We start from the raw sequence: 16,358 nt of genomic DNA on the forward strand, positions 1-16,358 counted from the left end.
AAATCACAGACTATATATGCTGGGTGTTCCAACAAGGGTTCAAACTTATTGAATTTTGCATTTTCACTTGGCATTGGCATCACCATATGAACAGGTTTATTTATTTATTTTATTTATTTATTTATTCCTTGTTTTGGATGGCGAAGTTAAGGCACAAGCCTTTTCTTCCACTTAATCATCTCTACATTACATTTTATAAATTGATTTTTATAGCTAACTGTATGATAAATATATAAAAAACTAAATATTTAAGATACCAAGAAATGAAATCTATAAAAAACTAAGAACATTGAGATACCAAAAAAAAAGAAAAACACAAGAAAAAATAAAAGAGAAAGACGCAAAAAACATAAAAAATAAAGACAAAAATACATACACACTAAGTAAAAAAAAAATACACGTAAAACATAAACACACACGCAACGAACATAGTCAAATTACAGAAAAAGTCGGTGGGTGTTGGTCCTACCAGTTTACACGAAGGTTTAATTTTATTTTATTTCCCTGTTTTCAGTTCTGGTAAGTTGACTCCAGAAGATGATTTGTTAATTTTGATTTGAATTGGAGAAGAGAAGAAGAGTTTCTTATGTCGTTGGGGAGGTCGTTCCACGCTCTGGTAGCAGTGACCGTTAAGGAATTTCCATAAAACGTTGTCTTGTGGGAGGGAATGGCCAGCAGAGAGTTGTCTCTCGAACGGGTGGCAAATGTGTGTGCTGAACTTAGGGGTTGAAATCGAGAAAGTAGGTAGGACGGCTCTCGTGAGTTTACTATTTTGTAGAGCGCTGTAAGAGCGTGAAAGCGGCGGCGAGTGGAAAGGTCGAACCAGCCTAGGTCCTTGAAAGCCGGGGTCAGGTGGTCAAAAAATTTGATATTATAAATGTAGCGCACACATGCATTTTGTATTCGCTGTAGACGTCTTGCTAGTTCACCGTTGAGGTCAATATATGTCAAGTCACAGTAGTCTATATGAGACAGAACTAAGGACTCCACGAGTGTTTTTTTTACTTCTTGTGGTAAAATATTTTTAAGGCGGTACAGCGAGTGTAATGCTGCGTAGGATTTTTTACATATGGCCTTCACATGGTCACTCCAAGTGAGGTTTTCGTCCACAACGACTCCCAGGTCTTTGACCGAAAGCGACAACGAAATGGGGTTTCCTTCGACAAGAATGTCAGGGATGGAGGACTTCTCTGTTGTGGAAATGAGCTGACGTGAGCCAATTAAAATACATTTCGTTTTCTCAGCATTTACTCGCAGACCGTTTGCCTGAGACCACTTGCAGACGTTCATAATATCATCGTTTAGGGCTTTGATGGCCATAATGATGCTTGTTTTAGGGAACGACAAATAACATTGGACGTCATCAGCGTACAGATGGTAATTTGTCGATTGAAAGTTTCCTGATATATCATTTACGTACATGGAGAACAGCAGCGGAGACAGGACGCTACCTTGGGGTACACCGCAATTCGTCGGCAGCCACGACGACTTATTGTCAGAAACGAATGTGCGTTGCTGTCTGGCTGCTAAATATGAGCGAGCCCAGTCAAGAGCGGGTTGGGAAAAGTTGAAATAAGATGACAATTTTGCCAGAAGGATATCGTGGTCTACGGTTTGGAAGGCTTTGCTGTAATCGAGGAGAAACTAGCATTGTCAAATATCTCTTATCCATCGCCGACCTTACATCATCCACCACTTTAATGAGCGCTGTGCTGGTGCTGTGATGTGGGCGGAAACCGGACTGGAAGGGGTTTAACAATTTTTTCGATTGCACATAGTTAAAAATTTGCTCGTGAACGATGTTTTCAAATACTTTTGACAAAGTTGGGAGAATACTGATCGGTCGAAAATCTTCAGCTCTTACTGGGTTGGTGATTTTAGCCAGGGGGCGTATGTGAGCGAGTTTCCAAATGCTTGGGAATGTGCCAGTGTACAGGGATGTGTTGAAAATATCTGCAATTGCGGGTGAGATGTGGGTAGCGATATACTTTAACATGTTAATAGAAATTTCGTCTGCTCCGGTTGCATTGGATTTGATTTTATTAATTGTAGTTTGGACCTTTTCATGCGTTATAAGAGAGAAATCGAAACTATTGTTGTTGTTGCTTCTATGAACACTTATGGAGTCGATTGTACGTTTCTTAATTTCAGGATTTATACCTGATACGTTTAGGAAGTGGCCATTTAGTTCTTCTGTGGAGATGCCAACAATTTCATTACTATCATATTTTTTCCCAACGCCGAACATTTTAAGTTTATTCCACAGCGATTTCGGCTGCGATCTGTAGTTTAATAGTTGTCCCGCAAAGCAAAACTTTCTCCTTCGTATTTCCTGCGTGCACCGATTCCGAAGAATGCGGTATTCTTCGAAATAATCGTGTACTGATTCCAGGTTTGCTTTGAGTGTGGACTTATACCGCCTGTAAGCTGCATCCCTACGGGACATCAGCTGCAGAATCTCGGGGGTGATCCACGGGCTGGGAGGTCTCGAAACTCTTTTTCTTTTCACGGGCGCGTGCTTGTTGTAAATATGAAGGATGAGGGAGTTTAAGAGATTCACTTTTTCGTCAACTGTTTGAAAAGAGGACACGAGGTGCCATGGCATGTTTCCTGCTTCAATATTCAGGGCTCGAATATCAAGCCGTTTAAAATCTCTGAAGGAGATTACTTTTGGTTTGTATTTATATGTTTTCAGAGAATAGGAAAGAAAAATAAGATCGTGCTTCGATATGCCTGGGACTGGAAATTGTCCGAAATTTAGAATTTTTAGTGGGTTGGTTGTTAATATATGGTCAAGAAGCGTTTCACTTTGATGAGAACGATGTGTGGCTTTTAACGAACAGGCTGATAGGTTGAGAGACGATATGGTGTCTTTGTAATTTCGTACTTCCGGTTTGGAGGTCAAGAGGTCGAAATTTACGTCACAGTATTTCAGATGCTCAATTAACTTGTTTTTGGCAATTTCTGCATTCTCTTCCCGAACCCCATTCACCATTTTTTGACCATAAAATACAGTTAAACATCTTCTGCACAACTTGAATATTGTATTGGATTTGTCTAGTTGTGTTCTCACTAAAGCTTCAAGATTATGTATCAGAGTGTAATGATATGTGCCATCCCCTTCAATTAAGAGCAGATCAATCGGAACAGCAGAATCATCATCAAATGTACTGATTCTGAGAGGTGCTATCAAGCAATTGCCACGGCCAGTAGAACAAGTAAATACATTAATAGATAATTGTTTATCATTGATATTCCTGGCCTTTTTTTCAAATTTATCAATATTCTGAATAGACATTGGATATTCTAAACCCTCCATTGCTTCATCAAAATCATGTTCATGTTGTTTATAATAAGTTATTCTCTCAGGATGCCTTGAAACTGGAAACAAAGCAGCTAAAATACACCACAAAAAGCATTTATCATCATTATTTTCAATATTAACCACGGCTCTTTTGTTTTTAATATTGGCAGGTAATGGCAAATATGTAGATCCTTGTAATGGGCTGAATTCAGAAATATTAACATATAACTTGTGTGGAGATCCGCATAGGCTCCATCCAGACTCTTTTCCAGCAAATTCAGAGTGTTTAATATTTAATTGATCTATCAAACTGCTTATTATTTTGTCTAAATTTGCATTTGAATATACCGGTACAGTTTCTGTTATGTGGGGCTGTGTAAATTTTGTGCCATTTGGCTTCTTATATTGTGTAAACAATTTGAGGGACAGCTTATAAGAGCCATTTTGTGCATTTAGAATTGCCCATACATCAGGATTTATACTGTTCAAAAAATTCTTAATGTCACATCTTGGCTCTGATACAAACCGATAATCTCTTAATTGCCTATTAAAACTGCTAAGGATGGGTGCATAGCATGGCTGCTTTGCTGGTCTAGCATTAACAGGTGCTTCATGCTTCCTTTTCAGACCAGATGTAGATGGTTGTGAGGGCAATGTTGATGACTGTACAGAGCAAGTACCTTTATGTTTATATGTGAAATATTCCATGCTATATTTTCTATTGCATTTAGGACATATTTTAATGGGAGTTCTGCATTTGTCTGGGTTACAATTCCTTTGGTGTCTGGCTCAATTGGGGCTGGATATATTTTTATTACACTGATTGCAATATTTTTGATTTGGCATTTTTGTTGTTGGTTTATTATATAAAATTTCCTGGGGTTCAAATCAAAACTTTATACTTAATAAAAATATCAGATGGGTTCAGCTGTGTGTTTTGTATATTTCTTGTGTATATTTAATATGTAAATATTATTAATTTTTATCCTCGGTTTATTATATAAAATTTTTGGGTTTTAAATCAAAACTCTATGCTTATTATGACAGGTTGTAAAGCCAATAGCCTACAAGTGGAAAAAGAATAAATATTGATCTAAACTGACCTTCCACAAATACCTGCACGGACATGCATGTCTAGAATGGCAATGACCTAGCACTGTGTTATGTATTGATTTTTTGTATAACAGGCTGGGACAGATATAAGCCTGACTCTAAATATTAGTAGATTACAACAAACAAGCTGGATGTAACAAATATCAGATTTTTTATTGTTCAATATATCTGAAATATATTTAATATGAATAATTATATATTAAACCAAACAGGCCTGTAAGTATGAGAAGCACTGTAACAACACATCTGTTCTGCTCAACCACTCTCACAATACTGGCTGATGCAATTTTGTTTGCACGCAAAGCTTCAATACTCGGAAATTTCTGTAAGCACTGACGCAGAGGAGAATCACTTGAAACATGCAAAGCAAAAATTCAATACTACTGTGTCGGGAATTGTGCACATTAATCACTTTGATCTAAACAAACACTAACACAGAGGAGAATCACTTGAAACATACAAACATATGATGTAAGAAATGAGAGGGTCACGGAGCAATTCTAGAAGAATTGCATTGTTTTAATATTAGATAAGCAAATTGAACCTGGTATCCAATTAAACTTAAACCGGAAGTAAATATGTATGGGTAGGTATGGGTTTTTGGCTTAATTTCAGGTATATCCAAAACAATATCAAAGAAGCATATTTTTAACAAGCTTATGGACAAAAATCTGGCTGATGCAACTTTTGTAAGTATGGGCAAATCAATCTGAGGGGGCTCATCATTTCACAGGAAAATCCCGAGGGCATTTTTACAAAAATCTTGGATTAGACAGGGTTCCACACTTGAGCAATAAGCTCATATGCTCATGTTGAGCTAGTTTTAAGTATAAGCAAATCTGCTTGAGGGGGGCTCATCATTTCTCGGGTTTATAATACAGTCAATCATACTTTCTTCCTCTGCATTGTTGCATGCCTTCAACTATTTTAATATTTTAGTAAACGACATTACAGTAAATTTAGGTAATCTCTCTCTCTCTGTGTTAATCATAACTGTCATTATTCTATCTTTCGTTTTAACGTTTGTTCAAGTGCAGTAATTTGAAATGTTGAGTTGTTACAAAAACAGTATATTCCACTCTATGCTTTAACAATTAGGGATATGCAGGCCTCAGTGATGGAGTGGTTAGCTAGGGTGCTAGGTGTCCCGGATTCGAATCTCGGCCTTGACATGACTGATCTTAACGACTAGCCAAATATAGCAGAAAAACGAAGTAAAATAAACCAAATAAATCAATCAATTTGAGATACTTTGATACATCATTAACATGATATAACCAAGCAGTGCTTTTTCTGACAGTACGCAAAATATAGGCTACTACCGGCATCTTTTCTAGTGAATAGGTTAACAATTAATAACAGTTTGTGTTAATGAATTAAATATAAATAATGAAGTACGTACGTACAAGCGTGCAATTATCAAGATGAATTTAACTTTGAATTATCATTTTTATCGTCAAACTTATCAACATCTTTCTACCAAATAGAACAATAACAAGGAAAGGCTACTTGCAAGTATGATAAAAAACACAAGTTCAATCCATTTGTACTAAAAGTCACAGAGAAATGCGATATATGGACTTACCTGAAAATAAATGTTCACCACACCGCTCTGTGCTCTTTGTTCATTATTTATTCTCGTCATGACGGCGTATTCTAATCGACAATCGGAAAATTCTCTGCCGTGAATTGCACCTTCTGTTCTTTCTCGGAAAATTCTAGGATAAACGTGAGTGCCTGTTAGACCTAAACAACCTAATATTGCACAAAGTATACCATCCAAAACAAGGTTGAAATCTCCCGCCCGCCCGCTTGAATTCAGAATATTTAGAAGAACCCGCCACAATCATGGCTGCTCGATCCCACAATGTAACAGTCTGTGACGTAGGTGTGTTTCACCTACGTCACAAACTGTTGCATTGTGGGATCGAGCAGCCATGATTGAGGCCGGTTCTTGTAAGTATACGGAATTCAAACGGGCGGCTGGCGGGAGATTTGACTCTTGTTTACGATGGTATTTACATTGTGCAGTATTCCGTTGTTTAACAGAAACTCACGTTTATCCTCCAATTTTCCGAGAAAGAACAGAAAGTGCGCTTCACGTCACGGAACTTGATAATTCTTGATCAGAAGATTGGCGAGAATAAATTGTGCCAACATTAATGAACAAAGCAAACATTGCAGACTGTGGAGTGAATCCTCTCAGGTAAGTTCATGTATCACCTTTCTCTGAGACTTTTAGTACAAATGGATCAAACTGGTGTGTTTGTTTTTGTTTGGTAGAAAGGTGCTGATAGGCCTACTTCCGATAAATATGATGAAAAAAATGATAACATTCAACGTTAAATTCATCTTGATAATTTTACGTTTGTACTTGATTATTTATATTTAGTTCGTTAACACAAACTGCTATTAATTTTTAGCCGATCCATGAGAAAAGGTGTCTGTAGTAGGCTTTGCGTACTGTCAGAAGAAAAACACTGTTTGATTAAAACATATTAATGATACATCGAAGTATCCCAAATTGATTGATTGATTTGGTTTATTTTACTTCGCTTTTCTGGCAGTTTTGGCTAATCGTGAAGACAAGGCTGAGTGATGATATGATGAAATTGATTAAGGGACAGTCACAAAGAAAACTCATGCCCAGGCCGGTGATTCGAATCGGGGACCCCTGGCGTCGTAGCGCGCTGTGTTAACCACTTCCTTTTTTTCATTAAAGGGAAATACCCCCTACACGCAGATATCCCCCACCATTCACACTTTTTTCTCACTTTTAAACTTTTCAATGGTTACAGTTACTCAGTTTCTTATCATCTGGACAAACACAAATACCCATGCCTTACCCGGTCTCGAACCCGGAACCCCTGGCTTTGTAGCGCGCTCTCCTAACCACTCCGCTACGGAGGCCAGCATATCCAAAATTTTTAAAGCAAGGAGTGAAATTACTGTTTTTGAGCAACTCGACATTTTAGGTTACAGCGCTTGAAAAAACCTTAAAGGGAAACAGAGACGATGATGGCAGAGCCTTGGAAATATTAGTAAATCTGTACTGGATGTAAATGTTTCAAGCAGAATCCTAACCAGTAATAAATACGAAAACAAATTGATTCCAGATAGATGGGTCAAGTAAATAAATACACGTGAACTACAGTTGGTCAAAGGTTTAGGACCTTTTTCATATCCTTATCGTCCAGTTCATATAGATGTACACCGCAAAACTTCGCCTCTGCTCCATAACTTCTTGTGTCGACTACGCAAAGAGCTTGAGCACGAAAAATTACCGCCATTTCCAGATGGCACAACATTGTCATTAATGGTATGCAATGTTACCGAAATTTTACACAGTACTAACAACAAACGTCCAGTTGGCGCAGGTGTAACGAATACTACGTGCAAAGAGAATGGATCCCATTCTCCTACGTGGTGGGTATTTCCTTGCGACAACAAACAACTCGGCCGCAAGCATGGCGGCGGTGCGAATTCTGACGTCACATGAAACCCACCTATAGTGGATGTCAGTGTAGGAACCTAGAACTGATGTTTCTCGGAATTTTAAGGGAGCGGTCTTTACACCTTTACGACCGGCAGACAACCTTTACGACCGGCAGAGTTCAAATTATAAGTAGAGACCTTTTGGGCGACTAGAAGCACTGCAGAAAACAGTAGTTCACGTAGAGAAAATCGCAAAACAGTGAACAGAGAAAGTCGCAATATTACGAATGGTTTCGGCGCAATATACGTACATTCAACAACGCCTTACTAAATATGTGTACCGTGAAAAATATTAAGTTTTAACACAACTTCATATTTTTCACAATGTGCAGCGATAATGTGATCTGAATATTAGAAAGTGGTTGCTTGCGCTAGCATGAACACGTTTTAATCGACTTGGTTAGAGTTATGTATTCAGTAATTGGTTAAGTGCTTAACTTTAACGAGAACAATGATTTCATTGATCCAATGGACATTTCCACTCTCACCTAAAATATGATTTTAACTGTATCACTGCATGCCATTTATTCTATATTAACGTTGTGCAAAATAGTTTGTGTTTATTCGGAATAGTTTGCGAGAAATTGGCCTTAGAAGTTGTGCCAAATTGATGCTATATGTCGCGAAACCCGAACGGCATCTGATTGGATATTCCAGTTATGACGTTCTCGTTCGGCAGTGAACTCGGTCGTCTGCTTGGCGCTCCAGAAATCCACGCACGAATGCGTTCGTTGCCCCTCGTGTTTTTAACGCTGAATATTGAAGAGGATTCTCTGTGATTTTCAAAATTAAAAGTTTCGATTATGACATGCGAGAAATGTACGAAACCCAATCTAGGCAATCTAATATGTGCAGATGCATTCACGGTAGCTCCATATTTTGCACAACTGATATTGCATGGAGCAGAGATAAGAGGAGCGGAAGCAGCGAGTTAAGTTTTGCAAGGGAAATTTGACATGGTGTTTACTTTCATCGATAGCTTATTCAAGATCATTTAATATTATTCTGTTGAAAGATTTTTTTCAGTAGCAATCATTCCTAATTTTCAGTTATTATTAGTAGTGCTGGTATTACTGCAGTGAAATAAGTTTACCTGGAGAAAAATGTCAGTGTCTTTTTGTACGACGGTTTAAACCAGCGTTGATTTTATCTTTTCTTGCGTAGCTGAAAATTAATGTATACAATGCAAATGAGCGTCGGGAAGGGCGGGGGTTCGAACCGCTCCGTTGACCAGCTCCTAGAAGTTGGCATCGTTCATTTCAAGTTACAAAAAGCAGAAAGTATATTATTTTTATTGTAAATAATAATAACAGAAATAAATTTCAGTTATATATTATTAAAATCAAGGTCGTTGCCAGAATTTTTTGCTGGAGCTCGGCAAATGATAAATCCTGAATAGTAGAAATAATAACAATAATAAAAATTGATAAAATAAAATTGGTATTTAAAAATGATGAATATTATATACTAATCAAAATAAACAGATGAGTGAATATCTAGTACAAAGTTATTTTATATATTTATTGTTCACATTTCACTCAGTGTACTGAAATTCACAGTTATTGGATTTGTTATTAACTTTTGCATACATCATTTGCGAAAAGGCTGTAAAAGGTAGGGGAAAATTTTACTCATAAGGTTTACGTTGTGACCTCTCCCATAAAACTATATTTTTTAGACTATTGAAAACTGTGGAACCACTTCCTATTTCCAATCTATTATCTCATAGCAAACACAGACACGTCCTAACACCGTCCTAACACTAATTGCAGCCAACGCGAAGTGCAGACGACAGGACGAGGAGAGCGACGACGTCACAACATGGCGCAGGTGTCTTTTGCGCGCAACGCTCGTCTCGAAAATTAGAAACTAGATTTTTTACCTAAAAATGAACGCCCATGAACGTGGGAAATTGCAGGGGTTATTTGTCGATGGTGTAGATTTTAAATGATCTTTAAAATAATTAGTGAAAATGTCCATTGTGGTCATTTCAAAATCGACTGCACGTGTTGCCGTTCGCATTGTTGCAACCACTTATAAAAATTCACTGTGCCAGATGAATGTACCTTTCATTATGTTACTGTTCAAACATATACATTATTTTTATTCACTTTCTGGTATTTAAAGTTCATAGTAGCTGGTACCACTGTGTTCGCGTAGCGGGAAATTAGGTTTACGCATCTCTCGATGTAGCCGGTCTAAACTGTTTTATTTTTGATTTTGTCTTAAGTTATATACGCGCATACGTTAGTTGAATAAATGAGGACTAAAAGTGGTTAACGTTGTAAGTGCCAAGAGCGAAAGTGTTGGGAAACCGCATCGTTCAGCACATCAGCTCGTAAGAACGTTCACATTAGTGCCGCTTTATACGCCCTTTGAACTACTTAGAGGGCTACCAGCCACATTTCACGTTTACCACATTATAAAGCATGGCACATTTCACAGTGTAACGTGGAAAACGGTGTTTGAATTATTGTGGCACTTACAGCGTTTACCAATTTTAGTCTTCAAATTATAATTAGAATACGATATCCCGTTTTTTTTTATTTAAAACTGAAATAAGAATTAAAATACCAGAGTCGCGGTTGAACAACCACGTGACCTCAACGGACTTCACAGGTGGACAACAGAAGAAGGAACCCAGTATTTCTGCCAGAACCTTGGGATGTTACCATCATCATTCTGCTGAGCTAGTAAGGTAAGTTGTAGCAGTGTTTCCACGTCGTTGCTGACCAGTGCGGCGCTACGAGGATCGCAGCAAACGCACTTTTGTTAATGCTTTACATGCATTCTGCCTATTTCATTCTACTCAAGTGTTTTTATTTGTTAACAGACACCACAAAGTACTTCATAATTCTATGAAATCAGTTCATTTGAATATTTTAATCCAATCTCATGTCAAGAAAGTTAAATTTTTCATGTAAAATGTCACACACCTAACGCTGGAATGACCCAAATGTATTTTGGTCAAGTGTCACAAATTGTTAGAAATAATGAACGTTACTTCTAAATACTACTCAAATATAAACCAGAAGCAGACAGAGAGCACTCACTTGTCATAAAAGGAAGCCTGCAGCGGGAAGACTCCATAAGGCGCCGTTCGAAGCACGTGACCACGCAGTGCGAATAGGAGTAGGAAGGGTCGCTGTTGCAAGGCCTCTCGACGGTGTCCAATGTCTTGAACTAGGAGACAAAGTAATTCTATTAAAATATGATAAAATCAGAACGTGCAAAATCTTATTTGGCACCACAAGATAATCATGAAATTAATGTAAATATTTCACTACTACCATAAGATTAAAAATCAGTTGAATATTAGTAATGTGGTAGGTTATTTCTTCATTCACATAAGATTTATGTTATTTTTAAAATTTTGCTTAGTTAGTTCGTAACGTTGTGATTCGTTCAGAATACCTGACGATTGATGGCGGAATTCGCTCGTTGACTTCATTCATCGTCACATCATTCAAAAGAAGCAACTCTTTTGCATCACCTCGATAATATTACTTTAATTTTCACACTTTGAAGAAATGACGCAGTACTACTGGAATTATACTGTTGAAATATAATCAAGGGAATGTATCAGCGAAGGATAATCATTAGTATGGTGAAATTAGGACACAAATCTGAAGTAATTATTTAATATATAGTAGTGATCTTTTGATTGATAGATTATTGAATTAAAAGTTTTGGGTGCCTAAGCACTTAAGGCCATTTTGCACCCTTCAATGTATGCGGGCAGGGGACGGTACCCTTATCTAAAATTCTGACTGATGAAGTTAAAATAAGGGATGTAAAAAGCCCCTTGGTTAAAATTGAACGTGCAAGATTGTAAAATGACCTGCACAAAACATGCGCAACACATAAAAAAATCAGAATGTATTAAAAGCTTCCTCACAGACGATGGAAGAGACCAGCTCTTCGCAAAAGTCTAAAAACATTTGATAAAACACTGTTGTCATCACCCAACAGGGATGACAAACAGCTGGGAAGATTAAAAGTCTGTCTGAGGATAGCAAAGTCGGCACATTCAGTAAGAATATGCCGAACTCTTAAAACGACGTTACACATCGAAGGGTCCAGCCCTTGCAGCATGCGACCATGCGTTAGACGACTGTGTCCGATACGTATCTGTGTTAGAGTAACGGGACGAGGAACGCCGTGCACCTGAGGTGAGCTTAATAGCGTGAAGCTTGTTCCCCATTTCCGCATCCCACTCGGCCTGCCAAGTGTCAAGAACGCAACAACGAAACACATTATGCAGGTCGCTAGCTGGCAGCAAGTGGACGAGGACATCGCCGCCTGTATCAGGAGATTTGAAGGCAGCATAGGCTGGTTCATCTACATCAGGGCCAACTTATTGCCATAATGACAAATACGTAGAATGTAAGCCTTGGGAGAACTATGTAGATACGTCAGCTACAATAGAAAGGATGTAAAGATCTTGTCGTGGATACTATGAAGAATGCTTCTTTACCAGAAAAATGTATTAATAGGTTATTAATACAGTGAAACTTCTCCTAACGGACACCTCTAAATAGCGGACACTTTTAAATTCCCCGGCAGAAATACATGAGGTTTATTGGCAATATTACTTCTTAATAACGGACATTCTTAATAACGGACGCGGACTACCTTCCCAACGCAAATAAAACTTCTTAATAACGGACAGCCTGAAAGAAAACGGTCGCAATTCCTGGAATTCGATACAACAATGGCCAGTATTTCGAACTAGCGCGCATTGTTTCATGTTACACCGAACGTATTTTTTTTTAAAGTGCAGACAGTAGACAGAATTCTATGTGGTTATCTTGAGAAGTGTGTGTCACTTCTGCTACGATGTCGCAGAAACGCAAACAACTGACTTTAAAGAAAAAAGTTGAAGTCATCAACGTCTACGAAAATACAATTGTAAAGAACTTTAAGATTCAGAAATGCTTATTTTGGACAATATGGGTCTGGCCAAAAATAGTTAGAGGCTATTGAAAATGAAACACCATTTATTTTGAATGCAGTAATCTAACAAAGGATTATACTACGTGTACTGTATTTTCTTTTTTGAAATTTGTAATTGCATGTATGGATACTTTACTAAATTTAAATTCACCGTATGTAGTACAGTATTTTGTTCCTTGAATGTAGGAAAAAACATTATGTTCGTAAAGTTCGTACTGTCAAATGCTTATCCTATTGTGCAACATCCTACATTTTTTTCTGAATAGCGGACACTTCTTAATAACGGACATTTATTTCTCCCCCAGGCCTGTCCGTTATTGAGATTTTTATGTATTATATATCCATTTATTGTAGCAGTAGTTGAAAAGTGTTATATTGCAAGGCTTTATGTTAGTCTTTGAAAGACGATTCTATTAACCAAATTTTATATTTTCATCCTTAGCATTTTATAAAAATCAATGTGTATGGTTTCGATTATTGAATAAAATATATTGACAAATAAAATTAATTTCAAGTTGCATTTCGCAAGACTTTTAACCCACTGAGTGAAATGGATATAGGCCGTTTAGTTTCGGGTATATGGCAATATTAAGAACGTAGTGTTAATATATTTACAATTTCCTTCAACTTCTCGCTGTGTAAAACAAGTGAATGGATATCGCGGTGGATAATTGCTGCAGTTTGTACAGATTTTTTATTTTATGTTGTTTGGAAAGAGTACGAATACGTTTTAGGAGATATAACGCCAAGATGTTCATATTTTGTAGTATTATGTCATCGTAAGAAAAAAAATGGTTGATTAGGTGGTGTTGCGAGGTGAATACATTATTACCTACCATTATGTTTGCAAAGAACGACAAAATCATGTGACAATATTTAATATTTTACTGCTAATATTGGTTTTTGTTTGCGTTTTGTTATTTTACGTTGCTCTTAAGTCACTTTGGTTAATCACGACGATGCAAATGGTTAGATGAAATTGATGAGCGGACACATAGGCGTAACTTGGCAGGGGCAAAGGAGGGCACTTGCCTGCCCAAAGTTTTGAGGTTACTAAATTTAAAAGTTATGGATACTTTTATTAACTTCCTAGGACATGAATAGGAAAGTATTGAAGTGCATTTTTTTACGATTGCGCGAGTTCCATGTTCGATATTGACCCCCCCACCGAAGTTACGCCCAAGAACGAACATTAACAAAGAAGAGCCATTCCAATGCCGGAACTCAACCCCGGGACTTAGGTGCCGATATCGAAATCTCGGCAGCGAAACATGCCACACAAGTGTTAAAGCTTTCCTCTTACCTCTCTGATATCTAGCTTGATCTCTCGTCCCCATCCCGGGTAGAGGGACATCCCGTGGGTTCTTATCTGAAGGACGGGCGACTCAATTTCGGAATGAATCCAAACTCTCCACCCAAATAACTTCTCGTCTACGAGTGGTTCCGACTCCTCCAGCATCAAGTACATGTTGTTAAACAATCCAGTGATGGTAACTTGGTTGTCATCTGTGAAACACAAAACGAGCGACGAAAAGTTAAAACGTTTTTAATAAGTTTCTCATCATCATAATATGACATTAGAATAATAATAATTCTTTTATGTAAGAGTAGTGTGATTTGTGGTAATACTGGCTCGAGAAAAGATGAGGCATTTCGACTGAATAGAAATACTTAAAACATGGGCAAAATGTTAATATAATTTTATTTTTACTGTGTATAACCTACGATTTTTGTAAAAAAAATCTTCTAAGAAAAGATGACCCCCCTCAGATTGATGTGGCTCCACCTTAATTTGCTAAATTGTTGTCTATAAATTTGTTAAAAATATGTTTTTTTTCTCGACACTGTTTTTGGCATAAGCCGCCCACCTACACCCACCTACACCCACACCCACCTACACCCACATCTACACCCACATCTACACCTACACCCACACCCACCTACACCCACACCCACACCTATATATATTTACTTCCGGTCCACTTCTGCTTTATTTTCGGTTTAAATTTAGAATATTAATATGTTAACTCAAATATTTTAATTCAGGACCAGGCTCAACTTGTTTATCTAATACTAAACACAATATAATATGCAAAAGTCTTCTAGAATTGCTCTGTGACTCTCTCTCGCCTCGCATACACACATACACATACAAGTTTACTTCTGGCATCATGTTGTGCAACAAATTATTATTCAATATTGTGCAGCAAATTATTAGACATGTGATTGGTTGGTTATGACGTAATGGGATGTCTTCTGATTGGCTGATGCGATCCATGCTTGGGCTACTTAAGGGTTTCGCGTTACAGATCGATCAATATTGTGAGAATAGTTGAAGAGTATAGAGGTGTTGTTCCAGTGCTCCTCATATTACAGGGTTTGATATATAGAATTTTTATTATTTATATTAATCATGTTTCTGGTATATTGAACAAAAGTCTTATATTTTGTATAAAGAAGTCTGATATTTGATCCAGCTTGTATTTGTTGTAATCTATTCATATTTAGAGTCTGGCTTATATCTGTTCCAGTCTGCCCCAGCCTGTTATACAAAAATCAATACGGCATTAGGTCATTGCTTTCTATGCCTGTGGAGACATGCAATTGTGCTAGGTCAGTGATTCTCTAGTTCAGTGCTTCTCTAGATCAATACTTATTCTACCTTCGCGCATGTGGCTTTAGTTAGACAATCCGTCATAGTTTTATAAGTACAGAATTTTGATTTGAATCCCGAGAAATCTGATATATAAAAACACATTAAATATTAACACATTAAATATATACAATAAATATAAAAAGTACACTGTTGAATCCAATTAATATTTTATATTAAGTATAGAGGTTTAATTTAAACCCCAAGAAATCTTATATAATAAAGCAATAATAAAAAAAATATTAACATATTAAGTATACAAGGCATATTATTAAACACAATTAATATTTTATATTAAGTATAGAGTTTTAATTTAAACCCCAAGAAATCTTATATAATAAAGCAATAATAAAAAAATATTAACATATTAAGTATACAAGGCATATTATTAAACACAATTAATATTTTATATTAAGTATAGAGTTTTAATTTAAACCCCGAGAAACTTATATTTAAATAATACCTCGTGAAAATGACAACTTGTATAACCGACTTACCACTTGAACTGCTGTACAAGATTTTTGAGTACACAGTCGACGGAGGTGAGGATGTTGCGAGGCTCGTTGAGTTAAGCAAAATAGCGCCTAAATTTCGTCCACCGTGCGAGATGATTTTTATGGACAATCTTCGCAAAATAAGCGGTATGAAAATGTTGCAGAATCCCGATTCTCTTTTTCGGGCTGCAAGCAAAAAGTTAGCCGATAGGATGGACGAGGCGAGGGAAGGAAGGAGACGATATACGGACGATTGGTATGAATCAAACGCGGAAACAAACAATATTATCACACAACTTAATGCATTAACTAAGGCACGAAATTTCTTTCTGTCACGTGAATT

The 16,358-nt window shown here is 37.1% G+C and overlaps 1 protein-coding gene across 1 annotated transcript in view; it reads right to left on the reverse strand.

Moving 5' to 3' along the window:
- LOC145988440 (acid-sensing ion channel 1A-like) overlaps positions 1 to 16,358 on the reverse strand; it is a 96,984-nt gene that overhangs the window by 21,125 nt on the left and 59,501 nt on the right. Inside the window, exons 4-5 of the mRNA XM_083123332.1 lie at positions 14,172 to 14,374; positions 10,966 to 11,095 (exon numbers count right to left, since the gene is read on the reverse strand). Coding sequence (XP_082979458.1) covers positions 10,966 to 11,095; positions 14,172 to 14,374 — 333 coding nt within the window. The remainder of the gene's footprint in view (positions 1 to 10,965; positions 11,096 to 14,171; positions 14,375 to 16,358) is intronic.

The sequence above is a fragment of the Lepisma saccharinum genome, chromosome 5 (genome assembly GCF_977018435.1).
Source record: "Lepisma saccharinum chromosome 5, izLepSacc3.1, whole genome shotgun sequence".
Taxonomy (NCBI): Eukaryota; Metazoa; Arthropoda; class Insecta; order Zygentoma; family Lepismatidae; genus Lepisma; species Lepisma saccharinum.